Source organism: Asterias amurensis, chromosome 9 (genome assembly GCF_032118995.1).
Source record: "Asterias amurensis chromosome 9, ASM3211899v1".
Taxonomy (NCBI): Eukaryota; Metazoa; Echinodermata; class Asteroidea; order Forcipulatida; family Asteriidae; genus Asterias; species Asterias amurensis.
The window spans coordinates 3,801,999-3,820,412 of record NC_092656.1 but is presented as its reverse complement, the minus strand read 5'-3'; the positions used below and the strand labels follow the sequence as shown (position 1 = coordinate 3,820,412).

At 38.2% G+C, this 18,414-nt stretch overlaps 1 protein-coding gene across 1 annotated transcript in view; it reads right to left on the bottom strand.

Moving 5' to 3' along the window:
- The window catches only part of LOC139941450 (death-associated protein kinase 1-like), a 105,201-nt gene that overhangs the window by 6,336 nt on the left and 80,451 nt on the right, over positions 1 to 18,414 (bottom strand). The window contains exons 11-20 of the mRNA XM_071937951.1: positions 12,359 to 12,496; positions 11,325 to 11,423; positions 4,894 to 4,992; positions 3,787 to 3,984; positions 2,818 to 3,015; positions 2,209 to 2,307; positions 1,996 to 2,094; positions 1,676 to 1,753; positions 1,148 to 1,454; positions 380 to 574 (exon numbers count right to left, since the gene is read on the bottom strand). Of these exons, the coding sequence (XP_071794052.1) occupies positions 380 to 574; positions 1,148 to 1,454; positions 1,676 to 1,753; positions 1,996 to 2,094; positions 2,209 to 2,307; positions 2,818 to 3,015; positions 3,787 to 3,984; positions 4,894 to 4,992; positions 11,325 to 11,423; positions 12,359 to 12,496 (1,510 nt within the window). The remainder of the gene's footprint in view (positions 1 to 379; positions 575 to 1,147; positions 1,455 to 1,675; positions 1,754 to 1,995; positions 2,095 to 2,208; positions 2,308 to 2,817; positions 3,016 to 3,786; positions 3,985 to 4,893; positions 4,993 to 11,324; positions 11,424 to 12,358; positions 12,497 to 18,414) is intronic.

Genomic DNA, 18,414 nt, shown 5'->3' with positions numbered 1-18,414 from the left:
GGTCTATAGGTCTAGTACTTCAAAACAAAGCTCCACATACCTTCTAGGGAAAAAAACTGTGTGCGTTCGTTTAGCTTCCCTGGGTCAACCCCGGTCTGCCCCGGTACGTTCGAATAGCTTTGACGGGGCTCACCTGGGTCAGCCCCCAGTGCCCTGCTTGTGGAGTGGGTCACTTGGGGGTGACCCGAGGTGCATGCCGTCACCACGAGAGGGCGAGTGTGATCGTTCAATTATTTTGTGTCAGGGGCTCACCCGGGTGTGCACCGCGGGTAGACCCAGGGAAGCTAAACGAACGCACCCACTGTGTGCTTCGATACGCCCCTAGGGGTGTGATAAAGCCCTTTACAAGAACTCAGTATTATTGTAGTTATTAACATACCGATGGGTTCGGACACCGGCAGTCTAGACTTGAGGTAGTTCATCCAGTAAGTGACTTGTGCCAGCTGATCCTCAAAGGTGTCATCGAGTCTGAAGACGATGAGGTTAATGGCACCGTCATCGTCCATGAAGTGACAGTAACTGGTGTGATACGACTCGGCACCGGGGAACTCCATGACTGTGTAATCACCGGCACCTTGTAAAAAGGGAAAATAGAAGTGAGATAAAGTCGGGTGAAAAAGTGGTGTTTGTTTGATCAAACTGGACTCAGAATGCATTGAGTAGATTGTGGTAATCACAGCAGAATGCTGCTATACCAAACACTGAAGTAACAAATATTTGGCTAAACTGAACAAGACCTTTTGCTCTCTTTTTCTTTTAGCACAAAACATACCCAACATTTGGCCAACAGTGAGGTGCAATCAGTAGAATGTCTGTTCTAATGACATCATGATGTCTACACCTCATTAAGTTTGTGAGATCAGATCTGGGCCCTAATTCATGGCTCTGCTTACCCCCGAGTTCTGTGCTTGCGATCACCATTCTCCGCTTACTGTGTAAGCACAGAATTTCTTCGCTAGCTGTGTAAGGGAAGAATGTCTAGCAAGCGCACAAACAAAAATGTCCTGCTTACCTGTGAAATAGGCTTGACATAAGCAGAGAATTCCATGCTTCCCTAAGAGCCGATTCTTTGCTTATGCTAAACAGATCCATTAATTTGGGCCCTGGTCTGTAAAACTAAAATCCTTTCCTTATCCTACAAACCTACCTGGTATATTAATCTGAGACACGTCAATTCCTCTGGTGCCGTTATAATCCTGATCAGCGCTACTCGTTGACAGCGACCTCCCCATCAGGTTCTCTTTGCTCGCCATGTACTTCTTCGTCGCCGATCGACCGATCAGGCTCAGGTTAGACTTGGAACGGCGGAACAGCCCTCGTAAGTAGCCGCATTTCAACGAGTCAATGAGGGAGCTCTTTCCGACCCCCTGGTGGCCGAAGATCTTCAGGCGGATTCTTGACAGGGGGCCAGAGCTTGAGCTGAGCTGGTGGACGTAGACCTCTCTCATCTTCTCCTGTAGATGGAAAAATTGTTGAAAAAGATTCTTTAAATTAAAAGCAGAACTCATAATTTGGTAATGATAACTGACCAATGAGGCAAAGAGATCAGAAAAAGTCTCCTTCTTTGTATTTTTTGGATTAATCTTAAGGTTTACATAATACAGTGCAGTCCTAAGTCTTAAGATTAATCCTAAGTTAGGAAGAGTTTGGTGAAATCGACAGCTGAAGAACTTACCCCTTGTAACTGTTTAAAGATGAGCACCACATCTTCATGGCCCTCTAACGTGGCTATTTGTACTGCCGTTAGACCATCCTGTGATAAAATATGAAGGAATATACACCATAATATTTACTTCGGCTAATAACACTAACCTGTAGTCTCTGACATATATTTTACAGCCTTACCAATGAAATGTTTTCTAAAAGATATTAATTTTGCAGCGAGGATAATGAATATTAGGAGAAGGTTTGCAATCATTTCCAAAGTATCATAAACATGACAGCTCTTATTAATTAAGTTTGTATTGTATCAATCTGATTATAGAGGTACAGTACCTTATTTCTGTGGTCCAGTTTGCATCCAGCAAGGCACAGGTACCTGACTATTTCTATGTGGCCATGTTTAGCAGCTAACTGAAGGGCAGTTGATTCACACTAAAATACACAAAACAGTCATTCAATTAGTCACGGATTTATTTATTACAGTACTACCAATACTCAATAACTACTCATAGAGTAGCAAACAAAATTAAAACCATGTGAGCCTACCTTATTTAATGTGTCCACATTACAACCAGCGCAATGCAGTAATTCTAAGATATGAAGAGAACCATCCTTTGCTGCCACATGAAGTGACGTCTCACCAAACTGCACAAATCAAAACAAACAAGGGCTGTATTGAAGCTATCGTAATGAATATTTACATGAAAATACAAAATTGTAAAAGTTTTACAAAAATTTAACAAAAAATATTTTCAAATTTTTGCCACATAGAAATGTTTTAGTGTAAGAAGAAAACCAAATAGTTTTAATAGATATTAAATTTTGCAATTGGGATGAAGAATATTGCTTTTTTTTATAAAGTAAAACTGTTGTTTATTGATTTTGACTATTTGCATGATTATTTGCCTTTTTCATTTGATGTCCTTTTGATCAATACAAGTGTGAAATTGCAGAGTGATCAAGAGAAGTCTCAAAGATAATTGTTAGGCAAAAAGGAACATTCTCTTTCTAAGAAGAACATATTTTTTGTGGATTTAAAAAAAAAAAATGTTAATACACATTTTTCGTTTAGCACCCTTTAAATCATTACGGATATGAAACTGCCTTTAAGGACCTCAAAGCACTAAGCCTACGACACCAAGTTTGGCAGTTTACCTTGTCTTGCATGTTGACGTTGCAGTCATTTTCACATAGATATCTAACGATGTTATAGTGGTGTCTCCTAACAGCGTGGTGAAGCGCTGAAAGACCTTGTTTGTCGCTGTTATTAAGGAAGGCTCTGGATTTGACTAGAATTGAGACGATTTCTAAGTGGCCCCTGGCTGAGGCACAGATCAGAGGCGTCTCACCATCCTGTTATAGAAAAAAAAGATAAGAGAAAATAGAATTAGCTGTTGCAAACACATTTTTCAGTTAGTGCCCTTTTGAACATTAGGGACATGAAACTGCAATTAAAGACCTTAAATCACTTAGCCAACGAGAATAAAGAGTTTAGCCTTCGAGAAAGACTCTGCTACTGTCGAAACATCAGGTCATTAACTACTTTTTGAATTTATACCATAGGCCCTTTTGGTTGGTACAAGCAGGACAGTTCTTTTCAGAACGGAGAAGTCTCCCGAACCTCTGATTATCTACTAAGAACAACTCTACCTGGCAAGTAGATACACACATAGTGCTACCGCAAACCAAATATACATTGATACCTCACCATGCAATGCCTCAAATCCTATATACAAGCAGTTTGCAACAGCTCATTCTATTCTCTCAGAAGTGAGTTGTGGCGTGTCTGGGCTGAGCAGTTAAGCTATGGGTCATGTGTATTGTGTAAAAATGCACATCAAAGAACGCAGTTACACCTAAAAACTAAGAGAAGAGTTTTGACTTGAGCATGACTTGAACCCGCGACCTCCAGATTAACATGCCGTCACTCTAGCAACTAAATGTTGGCTGTCTCCATATTTTGTCAATATCTTAGTCGTTTTCAGCCAAGTTGGAGAAAATTAAATATCAAAAGCTCTGCAGAGCTTGTCAAGATGCTGAATAGGCTTTGACAAGTAGCTGGATAGATGTAGATGTAGAGGTTTAGAACAAAATTACAGAAAAAACACCAGCTTCTCTACCCACCTTGTTTCTGAGATCCAAGTTAGCGGACGTGTTACACAGCGTCTGTACAATACTCATGTATCCGTGCCATGCCGAGATGTGTATAGGTGTCTCCCCATCTTCATCCTGGATATCAACGTTAATACCCAGACTGCATAGGTACTGAGCAGCCTCTACCTGCCCATAACGAGAGGCAACGTGCAATGGGGTCTCTCTCGTCTGCAAGACATATGAGGTAGAGAAAGTCATCTAGACATGTATCCAGAAGGCTTAATATGTCTGGAACAATTACTTGCTTAGTCACAATGAAACGCTTACATTTGAGTTAATAATAATAATAATAAATAATATTTATAGAGCGCCTTTTGCAGAAGTTACAAAGCGCTGGTACAAGACTATAGAGACAGTTCCATTCATATTGATAAGCTGTCTTGCCTTTACAGGAAACAAGTACCAGACCCTGGTATTTTATGCAACTCTCTCTCCTAGTAAGTGGTGTTTTAAGCTTTTTTTTATGGTGTGAAAAATTAGAAGTAACTAAAAAAATAGTCAACTTTCGGGTACAACCATGTATTAAATCTCCTTTTTTTTTTAAGGGAGAGTTGGCTCTGAAAAGAGCTGGTGCGGAGAAAAACTGTCCGAAACGTTGAGACAACACTGGCTCATTTTAGAGCCATAACTCCCTCAAAAGAAATTTAAAACATGGTTGTACAGCACAAGTTGACTATTTTTTAGTTACTTCTTACTCTCTCCGAGCGTTACTCATGATAAAACTTACCCTGTTTTGGTCATAAGAAATTTAAAACATGGTTGTACAGCACAAGTTGAATATTTTTTAGTTACTTCTTACCCTCTCCGAGTGTTAGGGAGCGTCTCAAAAGTCGGAACGGTAGGAACGTTCTTTTTGGATCGCAAGAGTATCCCCGCCGCTTTACTTGGACCGGTCCTTTGGACCGCCAGAGCGATCTTTTGGATCGTTCCAAATGCGTGACCGCGTCCAATCATATGTTAGAATGTTCCTAATGTCATGATGTTGCGATCCTGCGGGCATATGCCCGCAGGAACGTTCTTTTGCGCTAGGAACGTGCCCGACTTTTGAGACGCTCCCTTACTCATGATAAAACATACCCTGTTTTGGTCATTCAGTGGACATCCTTTCTCCTTTAAGTACTCTATCAAGGCGACCTGGCCCTGCCTGGCTGCCCAGTATATTGCATTATCCCCATGCTGCCAAGAGAAAAAGATAATCAAATATTTAGATTTAATCAAATATTCATTATATTAGAAATGAGATTAGTGTATTTGTGGGGCAAATAGGGTGAAAATACCTGTGTGAAAATAAAGGATGTATCGTAAATTAACGGTGAACGTGCAAGCTGGCCGACTAATTTTCTTGCTAAACCTGTGAAATACACTTACGCTTAGGGAAATTTGTCTGCCCCAGTTAGCACAAAAATGTCCTTATCGCTTTGAAACTAACCAACTGATTGCAGAGACTCATGCATGTTAAAACTGAAATGGACATTGACGTTGAAAACCCGCAGTTGTAAAATGGGTTGAGCAGCAATGGCTTAATTTCGTTCCAACTTGAATATTGGGTCGTACAGGAGTCGAGAACGATATGTACCAAATCTTATTAAGATAGATTCTTACAAGATGAGATTATAATGTTCAAGGGGGAAAGGGGATGGATGGTTACATCCTGCTACATCCAAAGAGCACTCAGGCAGGAAGATAATTTCTTGCTTCATTTCAGGTCTAAGTGGAAAGGAGATCTACCATCCCCTGTCTGCCTCCGTCGAGGCACGCAACTAACTGAGGATAACAAATTCCTCTTAAACCCCAAAGCTTGTCTCTTTTCTTCTGTATCTCTCTCCCTGCATCTAGCAGATGGTGCTTAAAGGGAAAGCATACCTTTGAATTTTGGAACTGTTCAATTGTTTCAATCCTAGTTGTAGCCAACACAATCAAACTAACTAGTGAAACATTCATTCCAAAAGGTAGTACTGTTTTTGAGATATTGCTGAAAATCTGGAGTGGATATGTCCACACAGGAAGAATAATCAGTAACACTTCCTTTTTTTTAAAGGTTTTTTTTTTAGGTTCCTTTTTTTTCTTTTTCTTTTTCTTTTCAAGGTTCCTTTTTTTCTTTTTTCTTTTTTCTATTTCCATATTCCAAAATGAAAAGTTTCTCGCAATGCATTATACTATCAAAAGCTGCTATGTATACTTTTTACCAAGAAAGTTTTTATTGTCATTACTTTTCAGAGTCGTTACCAATTGGTTTTATTACTCATAAAACCGTGTGTCCAGATTAGCGGCTGCGGCTTAATCACTTCTCATGAATAAATGTTAAAACATAGGTTGCCCATAGCAACAGCCATAGCCTTAGCCGCAGTAGCCCATTCAGACACATCCTTAGTCTAATGACTTATGTTTTCATTTCATTTTTTTTTTTGGGGGGGGGGAATATTTTCTAGAAAAATACTTTCTGAGTAATTTGTTTTGATACAGTATTTGGTTTAAAAGTTTCCTGATTTCTACAAAGAAGGAAATGACTTGTGAAAAATACTTCCTCTTGGTAAAATCTATTAATTTGATTAAAATATCTGTGGTCTTCTCATGGTTTATCCAAAACATTAACTGTGTTTGTCAAAATAAGATAATGTGAAAGTGTTGAACTGTGTGTAGGTGGTGGGATTTGAAACTTTGCATGGTGGAAAAAAAAGCTAGTAATAAGGTTTTCCAGTTACTCCATGTACATGAGTAGGATTTGAAACTTTGAATGATGGAGAAACAATCAAGTAAAGTTTGTGGCAGTACCATGTACTTGAATCTTTCTCACGGGCTGCGGTGATTCTGTCACACAAAGTGTGAACGCAAACCTTACTATAAAAACTATTTGTACTTTAGGCAAGCAGTTTGCAATCTTTCAAGCTGATGACCCAATACAAATGTCAGGCACTTGAACCCAACACATCTACCACTTGCCAGCTGACTGGACCCCTGCTGCAGAAGTAATGTCATCAAAACAGGCTAGAGTGCGGTTAAAAGTTGCCGCCGTTCGCAGCGGTTATTAACATTTTGATAGAAGCTGCTTGCTTGGTCACTAATTTGGCCTTACAGTATTAACCGTAATAAAAGGCGCCATGTGCGTTTTAATTGCAGAATTAGTGTTTATGACATCAGTGAAGTGAACCATACATTTCATAAACAACAGCAGAACAGTTATTACTCTTGGCTTTAACTGCTGATTTCACAATTACTAGAATAAGTATTGTCATCTAGTTATTACTCTTGGCTTTAACCGCTGATTTCAAAACGACTAGAATAAACATTTCATAAACAACAGTAATACTGATTACTAAGATTAACAACTAGATGATAATACTTATTTGACATTACTCTTGGCTTAAACCCCCGATTTCACAATGACTAGAATAAGTATTGTCATCTAACTACTGAAGCACTAATTCTTGATTATCCCCTTCATATCCCCTTGTGTGAGTTTGCCGAGTTCCCTTGACAGGAAGATCATCTAAACAAACAAACAAACAAACAAACAAACAAACAAACAAACAAACAAACAAACAAACAAACAAACAAACAAACAAACAAACAAACAAACAAACAAACAAACAAACAAACAAACAAACAAACAAACAAACAAACAAACAAACAAACAAACAAACAAACAAACAAACAAACAAACAAACAAACAAACAAACAAACAAACAAACAAACAAACAAACAAACAAACAAACAAACAAACAAACAAACAAACAAACAAACAAACAAACAAACAAACAAACAAACAAACAAACAAACAAACAAACAAACAAACAAACAAACAAACAAACAAACAAACAAACAAACAAACAAACAAACAAACAAACAAACAAACAAACAAACAAACAAACAAACAAACAAACAAACAAACAAACAAACAAACAAACAAACAAACAAACAAACAAACAAACAAACAAACAAACAAACAAACAAACAAACAAACAAACAAACAAACAAACAAACAAACAAACAAACAAACAAACAAACAAACAAACAAACAAACAAACAAACAAACAAACAAACAAACAAACAAACAAACAAACAAACAAACAAACAAACAAACAAACAAACAAACAAACAAACAAACAAACAAACAAACAAACAAACAAACAAACAAACAAACAAACAAACAAACAAACAAACAAACAAACAAACAAACAAACAAACAAACAAACAAACAAACAAACAAACAAACAAACAAACAAACAAACAAACAAACAAACAAACAAACAAACAAACAAACAAACAAACAAACAAACAAACAAACAAACAAACAAACAAACAAACAAACAAACAAACAAACAAACAAACAAACAAACAAACAAACAAACAAACAAACAAACAAACAAACAAACAAACAAACAAACAAACAAACAAACAAACAAACAAACAAACAAACAAACAAACAAACAAACAAACAAACAAACAAACAAACAAACAAACAAACAAACAAACAAACAAACAAACAAACAAACAAACAAACAAACAAACAAACAAACAAACAAACAAACATCAGATGAAAACTGGCTCTAAGACCCTGTTTACACTAAAGCCGGATCAGACCTGGATTGAATCCGGCAATGTGAATTAATGGCTAGTGTAAACGCAAAAATGTCGGGTCGGACCCGGGTCCGTATCCAGCAATTTTAATCCACCTTTCGAGGAGGGTTGAACCCGGCAACTAAATGCCAGAAAACAATCAGGTACAGGTCAAGACAGCTTATGTTTCATGCAAACTGTATTCCTATAAGTACCCTGCGGCACCGACCACGTACAGCTGTTCAAAGACGCAGATTTGCACACCACCCCCCCCCCCATGGCAAAGTAAATGTAATTGGCCAGAATAAAGAGACAGTCTTGCGCTTTTAGTTTTGTTCACAAAACTTGGAGAGGGATTTGAGAGAGGATAACATTTTAATCTGGCGGCAGCTTTACCATGGGAAACAGTCCGTCACAGAATGTTCCTTAAACAATTAGATTAACTGTGAAAGCTCAAGGGCATCTAGGAGTAGGAGAGGTCAACCTCCATCAAGGCGTGGAGCTTCTTATCTCTGACCATCTTGAGTTGCTCCTCCTCAGAAGAGTGTTGCAATTAGGCGAGATTTAAAAACAGAGTGGGCTGACACAGTAGAGACCTTGATTTGGGCTTTTATTCTCTCAAATTTAAGGTGGGCACCATTTTTTCTAGGGGGCACTTCTGGCTGATTAAAACTAACCCTTTCCGCTCGTATTTTTCTTAAACAAGTGGATTTCAGGACTTATGTGCTATTTTGTGTGAGATAATCTAACTCAAAGGAAAAATACCACAACATTGTCTTGAGTATTAATATGGAAATGGTTTCAAAAACATTGAAACTACTACATCAAAGCTCAATGGAGGGAGGGACATCACAGCCCCCCCCCCCAACAAAAAATTAAATAAAATAAAAATTATGCCACTGCCCAATTGATTTGTCTATTGATTTATCATGCTTGTCTGTTTTCCAAAGTACTTTCTTGAGACAAAACTGTGGTGAGCACGTTTCACCAACATGTACTGTAGTTATGCATAGATCTTAATGCATCGTTTACTATGCAAGACCTGAACACAGACAAAGCACCTGCCCTCAGCAATGTGAAGGGAAGGCAACCTGACTCAGCGACAGCTAGCATTTAAGACGCTTGTGAAAACGCTGGTGAAGTAATTGCAAAATTCACACGGCAACCTTCAGTTTCAACGTTAACAAATCAACTTGACTAGTAACCGATTTAGACCATAGCGTCTGCAAGCGTCTTGTACCAAAATGCCCAGAGCGGCCGCCAACGACCCCAATATTTGACAAATTTTTGCTCAAACAATGGGGTCAAAGAAAAGGTTTGGGACTGAGATGACATTTTCCAATGTTTCCAATGTAAACATGGAATTTATAACTAAAAATACCCAAGTATTTCTGTTTCTTGTTAGTTTTCCTGACATTTTACTTTAAAATTGCGGTGCAAAAATAAAAAAGATAAACAATGTCTGGGCGTATGGAGATGATTATACAGAAATGAATCAGAAATGAATGGTTATAAAGGGTTTAAAGCCATTATACACTTTCGGTACAGACAAAAAAAAAAGTTCACAGATTTACAAATAATTTACAGGGTTTACAGAAGGTAATGGTGAAAGACTTCTCTTTAAATATTGTTCCATGAAATGCTTTACTTTTTGAGAAAATATTAAAACAATATAAATTCTCGTTAGCGAGAATTACAGATTTATTTTAAACACATGTCATGACACGGCGAAACGCACTAAAACAAGAATGGGTTTTCCTGTTATTTTCTCCCGACTCCGATGACCGATTGAGCCTAAATGTTTACAGGTTTGTTATTTTATATATAAGTTGTGATACACGATGTGTGGGACTTGGAAAATACTGTTTACCGAAAGTGTATAATGGCTTTAAGAAAAACAGTCTGGCCCCTTTTAGTAAAATGGTGTAAGAGTGTAAGTAGCAATCAATGCAGGCAAGGACAAAATAGTCATCAAATAACGTTATGTTTAATTCAAGGAAAATCATGAATAGACATTAAATGCATAGTAAATTATTTTAGACAAGTCTGTCAACTGTTTTTTTTATATTTTATATACAAACTCGGTGGGAAAATGTACATGTGGGAAGAGGGTTTCATTCCCTAAAGTGACAAGGAGTTGATTTTAAGGAGTCTATTTTAAGGAGTCTCTGTTTGCAACCATCACTGTCACACTTGAGATGAGAACGCAAACTGCAAATCCATCGCTCTAGCAGCGTCGGTTGGTTTTGTGTTTCACTAAAAGCATCAGGGTTGCAATGATTTGAAAAGGACAAAGTAAACGTTTTGGTCGAGGCTAAAAGTAGTGACCCTTTGCATAATCCGCCAGGTCAGCAAAACCGTCTGTCGTCGCGTGGTGGGCGTTTTTACATGTCAAGACTTTACTGCCACGGTTTACTTACAAAATAAATGCATAAGTTGCAGTTTATATGTAAATCCATTTCCTGCTGGTGCATCAGAATTAACAGGAGCAGCATATGTTTAAGGAATATGTTTAAGTTATAGGCATTAATTAAAATTTTAAAAAAGTCCAAATGAAATCAAATTCAACTTGTTTTATTTGTATATAATTAACTTTTTAAGACTTTATATAATGTAAATATAGTGTAACGTTAACGAGACTGATGAAAAACTATTAAAAAAATATTCTTGATAAACTTATGTATAGGAATGGGAGTTTTTCTTTTTGACAAATCGTAAGCAGAGCCATGAAATTGGGCTATGGGGTCGATTTCACAAAGAACTTAGGACTAGTCCTAACTTGGGACTAGTCCTAGGAGATTTTAAAAACTTGAAGAAAAAAAAACAGTCCTAGGTTAGGACTAACTGGAGATAAGACTAATCTTTGTGAAATTTACTCCTGATACTTTACCCAAGGTTTGGGTTAGAGCATAATGACAAGCGTTTGGGATGGAGGTTAGCAATCTACTGACCTTATCTTTGATATCTATGGTGGATCCTTTAGATAGGAGATACTCAACAATGTCTTTGTGACCCTGCCCTGATGCCATATGCAAAGCAGTCTCTCCATGCTGCAGGAAGAAAAAACAAAATAAAAGTAGACAAATCTAGAAATTCACAGTCATGACTGAGCGGTCTGCAGACCTGCCTAAATCAAGCTCTGGTGTTTCTGATCAGCAGAATGTGGGTTCAAGTCTGGGTCTTGACACGCAAAACACTTAACCAGTACGAGCTTCGTCCATTAAAAGTTGTAGGTCCCGAGTATTTTGCAAAATACGTAAAAGAACCCAGACCAAATATACTTGATTTGTCTGATGGCAAGGTAAGGCTCAGTTTCATTTCAAAAAGAGAATGTCTTTTCGACCTTACTGAACACATAGGCGGTTGGGTTGGCGTAGTGATCTTGCCTTGCCTTCCACTTCTGGAACCCTGGTTCGAATCACACCAGGGGCACTCTGTAGGTTGGGTTTTCATTCCCAACCTGACTGTATGAGTTGTCCCTGGAATAATTCACCTGGGTTTTCCTCCCACATCTTCTCTTCATTGGGTTCTTGGCTAGTATAGTGATTAAACTTTGCCTTTCCGAGAGTCCTTGGCTTCACAACCAGAATTAATAAATGAAATAATAATTTTAATAAAACCAAGAAGAACACTAATATCGCGCCGATTATAAATATTAGACACATACCTTGTTAAGAGTAACTATAAATATAAATATGAATAGTAAACTTGCGGGTTCAACCATGAGTAAAATCTCTTTTGAAGGAGTGGTGGCTCTGAAAAGAGCCGGTTTGGTCTTGACGTTTCGAACAGTGTACTCCTGCTCGTCTTCAGGAGAAGAGTATACTGTTCGAAACGTCTAGACCAAACTGGCTCTTTTCAGAGCCACCGCTCCTTCAAAAGAGATTTTACTCATGGTTGTACCCGCAAGTTTACTATTCATATTTATATTTATAGTTACTCTTATTCTCCACACCATGCAAAGCTTCAAACACCATTTACATACCTTGTTCTTCTGGTTGGGGTCAAAGGTCGTGAGGTTCTCCACGAGCTCCTTGATTCCCTGAAGGTTTCCATCTTCGACTGCATGGAAGACCGCCATTAGAACAAACGATTCATCGTTGTCTTCTAGTGGGTCAGAACTCTATAAAAAAAAAAAAAATAGAGGAGAAGATCCAAATGTTAGATGTATACAAAAGATTGCCTACAACCACTCACGTAAGTGTGTATACGCCGGCAGTTTTCCAACTGTGGACCTTTCCCGAACCATGGACCCTACTGTCATCTTGCGTTATAGGTCCCCGGTTTGATTGTGTATACCTCCTCACAGAAACACATATGAGTATCAGAGTTTTACGCAAAAACTCACACTCACACAGCTCTGTAATGCAGTCACTGTGTGGGCATTCCTTTGTTCAGTACACTAATTCCTACTCTTCAACACTGTAAATAACACTGTGTGGACATGTGCAAGTCCTACATTATGTGGACTTCTTTGACAACAACCAAAAGTATACACAGCATTTACTAAACATTCCTGACCTACAGATGGAGATGTACAAGTAATATCAACCTTCCCGGAGCAGTACAATATTTGTTGAATTTAACCCACAAACTTATTCCACATGTAGCTCCGTTTGTAAATGAAACCTTTTTGGTAACTTAGACCTTGTGTATAGCCGACTTGATATCCTTTTTAGTTTAGTTGATGTTATCTATAGGATGTGATGCAACAGGTTGTTTATGACACAGTCGTGTAATTACGGAAGTGTAAACAGCAAAATGAAAACACTGGGAAGGCCAGATGCTAAACTAATGGTGTTTTTAATGGTGTATCATCGACAGTACGAAAACATTTAGTAGATGGAAATTTGCATCCGGATAAAGAATGTTAATTTTGGTTTTACCCTTATACACCGATGTGTGATAGCACTGAATACTCAGTACTTTCACGAGCTCTGTGAAAAAAAATCACAGGCATATTACTCAGGTGGGATTCGAACTCACAACCTTTGCAATTCTAGAGCAGTGTCTTACCAAAGTACTTTGACAAGTAGGATTTGAAACTTTGCATGATGGAAGTATTATTAGGTGAGGTTTGTGGAAGCACCATGGAACATCTCTTTTGAGTAGAGTTGGTTCTGAAAAGAAGCGGTGGTTGACAACACAACTTTTCAATCAAAATGCTGTAAATTAGTAGGCTATGCTCAAGACGATCAGAGCGTACTGATCGAAACGTTGAGTTGTCAACCACCGCTTCTTTTCAGAACCAACATTACTCAAAGTAGATTTACTCAAGGTACCTTACCGCAAACCTTACCTAACCTAATTATACTTTGATCACAATAAGTTACAAATTGCACAGTAGAGCCTTTAAAACCAACATTGGATTTATTAAAGCCATTGGACACTTTCGGTTAACAGTAATGTCCAAGGCCCACACTTCGTGTACCACAACTTCTATATAAAATAACAAACCTGTGAAAATTTAGGCTCAATCGGTTATCGGAGTCGGGAGAAAATAACAGGAAAACCCACCCTTGTTTCCTCCTGTTTCCTCGTGTCATGACATGTGTTCAAAATAGATTCGTAATTCTCGCTATCGAGAACTGATATTGTTTTAATGTTTTCTCAAAAAGTAAAGCATTTCATGGAATAATATTTCAAGAGAAGTCTTTCACCATTACCTTCTGTAAACCCTGTAAGTTATTTTTTTTTCTGTACCGAAAGAATTTTTGTGTTTTTTTGTGGGATTTTCTTTTCTTTTTTTTTTTTTGGGGGGGGGGGGGGGGGTGGTCGTAGTTTTTTTCCGTCTTCTGGTGTTTGCATTTCACAAAGTTTGTGCAGGTGTACCAACAGTCTGATATATGTACATCCAAGGTCCAATTCCACTGAGCACTGAATCGACACTGAGCAATATTTATGAGCATGCACTTGCGATCACCACTCTTCACTTACAGGCCAAGCACCAAATTTATGTGCTAGCTGTGTAAGCGAAGAATGCCTGGTTAAGCGGAATATGCACACTCACAAGCAGGAACTCCCAAAATCCGCTCAATACGCTTTACAGATTAAAAGAAGTAAAAAAAGCAGGCAATAAACATACCGAAACATATAAAATGACTGGAAGCAATAACAGGAAGTCACGGCCCCCCCAAATAAAACTTTTAAAAAAAATGAAACTACAAAAAAAGGAGTCCTAAGAAGGAGGAGTCCTAAGAAGGAGGTAAATAAGAAGGAGGAAAATTTAGTAAGAAATATTTAAATATATCTTTGAAGGAAAGAAATTATACCCCAGCTTGAAAGGTCCACACTATAGTACACAGCTGATAATGAAGCCACTATGCTACAGAAAATTCTCTGTTAAAAAAAACACCATTCCAAGAAAAGGTCTCCGCATCCAAGCCGTTCATCAACACATCGCCTGTCGTTCAATCCCACACTCCTTTGCCAGCCATCACAGTAACATCCCTCTTGTCCATTCCAGGAATCAATAAAATAAAAGGCAGTCAACTCGTCCTTGGCTCCCCTCTCCCTAACTGGGAGTTTTAACACGAGAGAATACAGTCTTTCCTCCTATCCATCCAGCAACCAATAAAAGACAGTCAGCATCAAACACGTCCTTTGCTCCCCTCTCCCTAACTGGGAGTTCAACACGCGATGATACAGCATTGGACATAATTGCAAAGGTAGCTGTGACTCAAAACACAACCGAGTGAAAAACAACAATTGCGCCTTCGAGTCCCCCCCCCCCCCCCCACACTACCTTCAAGAAACACCACAGTAAATGCACACACTGGCTATTGATTTTTAGTCCTGGCAGCATGGCCACCTCATCAAGTGTTCTGTATCTATTGATTTTTAGTTGGTTTTGTCATTGGAGCTTCCCTTTAAAGCAGGGCAAATATTAACATCATCTCTGCCAGCAATTACAAGCGTCTGACCATGATCGGAAAATGTCTCCTGTATTGGGTCAAAATTCTAGTGGTGTGTGGAAGGTTTTTTTTGTTTTGAAGATGAACTTCCAGTCAAGGTGGGTTCTCGGCAAACTCCCACAAGAAGGAATTATATACACCAAGGTGAAGGTTGCAACAGCCAGTCTCTCTCATACAAACATTGGCTTAACATCTCTATACTTATGAATTGCACACATCAAGAAATTGTGCCTCAGTAACTAGACGACAATACATCAAGGGAACTCGGCAAACTCCCACACGGGGATTATTACCTCAAACCTGGCAATAGCCAATCTCTCTCATACAAACATTGGTTTAACAAACATTGGTTTAACGTCTCTATAATTATGAATTGCACAAATCAAGAAATTGTGATTCAGTAACTAGAAGTCTTTACATCAAGGGAAAACCGTAAACTCTCACATGGCGATTAAAAACGCCAAGCTGGCAACAGTCAATCTCTTTCATACAAACATTTGCTTAACGTCTCTATAATTATGAATTGCACTCATCAAGAAATTGTGATTCAGTAATTAGACGAAAATACTTATTCTAGTCATTGTGAAATCAGCAGTTAGCTTGGTAGAATTCGAACCCGAATGCAAGTCCTACAGTCTAACCACTTCTTGAGACGAGTTTAAGGAAAGATTGGGGTATACCTACAGCCCCCACTTATCACACACCGCATTACATTCATCACAATGAAACAAGGTTCAAAAGCGGACAACCAGTATACCCCAAATGAGGTAGTATACCTGTCCCATTTATTTCTAACAGAACAGTTATGTTTATCCCGATGGGGGTATTCCTTAAGCCCCCTTACTTATCACACACCTCAATACATTCATCACAATGAACAAAGTTCAAAAGCGGACAACCAGTACACCCCAAACGGGCTAGTATACCCATCCCTCTGAGACTCATCTTCTCTAGCAGTTATTGACATGTATGCACAGTCCGACGACACTTTTCCCAGGTAACCATGGCAATGAAGCTATTAATTTAGTGAAAGCACGCGGTGATAGCCTAGATGTGGCCCTATCACGGGAGACTAGTGATGCATATCTAAATGGACTCCTGAGGATGCCAGGGGTTTGCAGCACAGAGAGAGAGAGTGGCTTTTATCGAGATACAGGGGGGAGTTCCGTCCTTGAACAAAAGCAGTTTCATTTTAGCGTGAAATGTTCAGAAATTATTCAAAGCATCAAAGTGATCTGCAGTATGCATGTTTTATACTTTTCTATACTTCATGTAGTGGCTTCTTCGAACAAAGCTGAATGCACTACCAGACAATGAGCGTCTACCATTCTGTCATTTTGGCGATCAATTCCCTTGTGTATATTTCACTCCCAAAATGGCAGATAGGATATTAGGCGTCTACAGGTGCGCTGTGCATTTTTTCGATATTATTTTCAAAGAAAAGTAACATATTGTACAGGGACGAGATTCAAGAATTTCCAAAACGGTTTTGGGGGCCTGGATTCCCACTTGTTCTAGACCCAGAACCTCCTTCAGGAGGTTCACATGGTGTAGCACCAAAAATACAAAACAACAGGTTTGGACACAATGTGGATTATTTATTTCTCCCTTTAGTGACTGCTTTCCTTTTTTCAAGAAAATTTGAAGCGAAGACTCAAGAAGTTTTTGAACTGGGCAAAAATCCTGAGCAAATTGCGCGCTTGCTTGTAAGATGCAGTTTGAATTAATAAATGGCATTCTTTCCAAAGACCAAAATTGGAAGCATGCTCAGAATCAGCAAACACGTTTTCAAAATTCTTCCATGTGCACAAAACATGACAGCAAATTACCTTCAACAAAAACAACTTCTGCTGGCATCTTAAAGAGTAATTACTTTGAACAGTTCTTAACCACATAACTAGGATCATGCAGAGTGCACTTTTGCTACAGAATGTGTACCTCCTGGTATGGTACATGAATGGATGTAGCCTTTATTCAAGGCATTTGCAGCACACTGGATTCATGCACAAAACTAGACAGTCTATAGAGTTATTAAAGGAACTGGACACTATGGGCAATTACTCAAAAAAATTGTTAGCAAAAAACTTACTTGTTAATGAGCAATGGAGAGCTGTTGATAGTAGAAACAGCACCCTCTGAAGTAACGTAGTTTTGAGAAAGGAGTAGTTTCTCACTAAAATATTTGAATTGAATTAGAGACCTCAGCTGAGGTCTCGAGTTCAATGCATCTGAAAGCACACAACTTGTGCGACAAGTGTGTTTTTACTTCAATTATTCTCTCGCAACTTCAACGACCACATGAGTTCAAAATTTTCACAAGTTTGCTATTTCCTGCATATGTTGGGATGCACCAAGCGAGAATACTGGTCTTCAACAATTACCAATAGTGTCCAGTGTCTTTAAGCATGTAGCATGCAAAGTGCGCCTTGAATAAAGACTAGAAGTGATGATGTTGCCAAGTTAAGAAGATGAGGATGCAACATTCCTGAGTGCCAAGACCTCATGGTGAGCGAGGCTCATGAATTCTTTACTCTGAAAAGGTCATTACTCTGAGAGCTCAAGAGTTAATATCGACGGGAAGGTGCAGCGATAAAGAATCTTATTCACTCGTAACATCTACTCCAATCAAATTTTTTTTTTTTTTTAAGTAGAAATCCAGCATTTTGATTAACATATGCATTTGTTATGCATTTGTAATTTTGTCTGTGAATCTGTGTTTATTTAAATGTTTTAAGTGCACAAAGGGAAAACAAAATTCATTTTTTACTTGTAAACTGTGATGAAATAGTAAAATTTAATTGTTCCAACAAAAAATGTTGATTCACAAAAACTTGATAAATATTTTGAGCAGTCACAAAAATGTGTTGAAAACTTTAGTTGAAACCTTGACAATTTTTAAATAATTTGTATGAATAAAGTGTCAAAAGATAAATGTTTGTTCAAAACCATTTTTTTTTAAACCTTGGCTATTAATGTCCTTCAATTCCAACCCCTCTGAATTTTACTGCATCACAGCATGCACAAATTACACAGCTACATAAAACAAATCTTGATTCCAAAATGAACCATTATTATATAGGAATAATCACAGATAAGGAGAAACAAAATATTTTTTCAAAGTCGACAG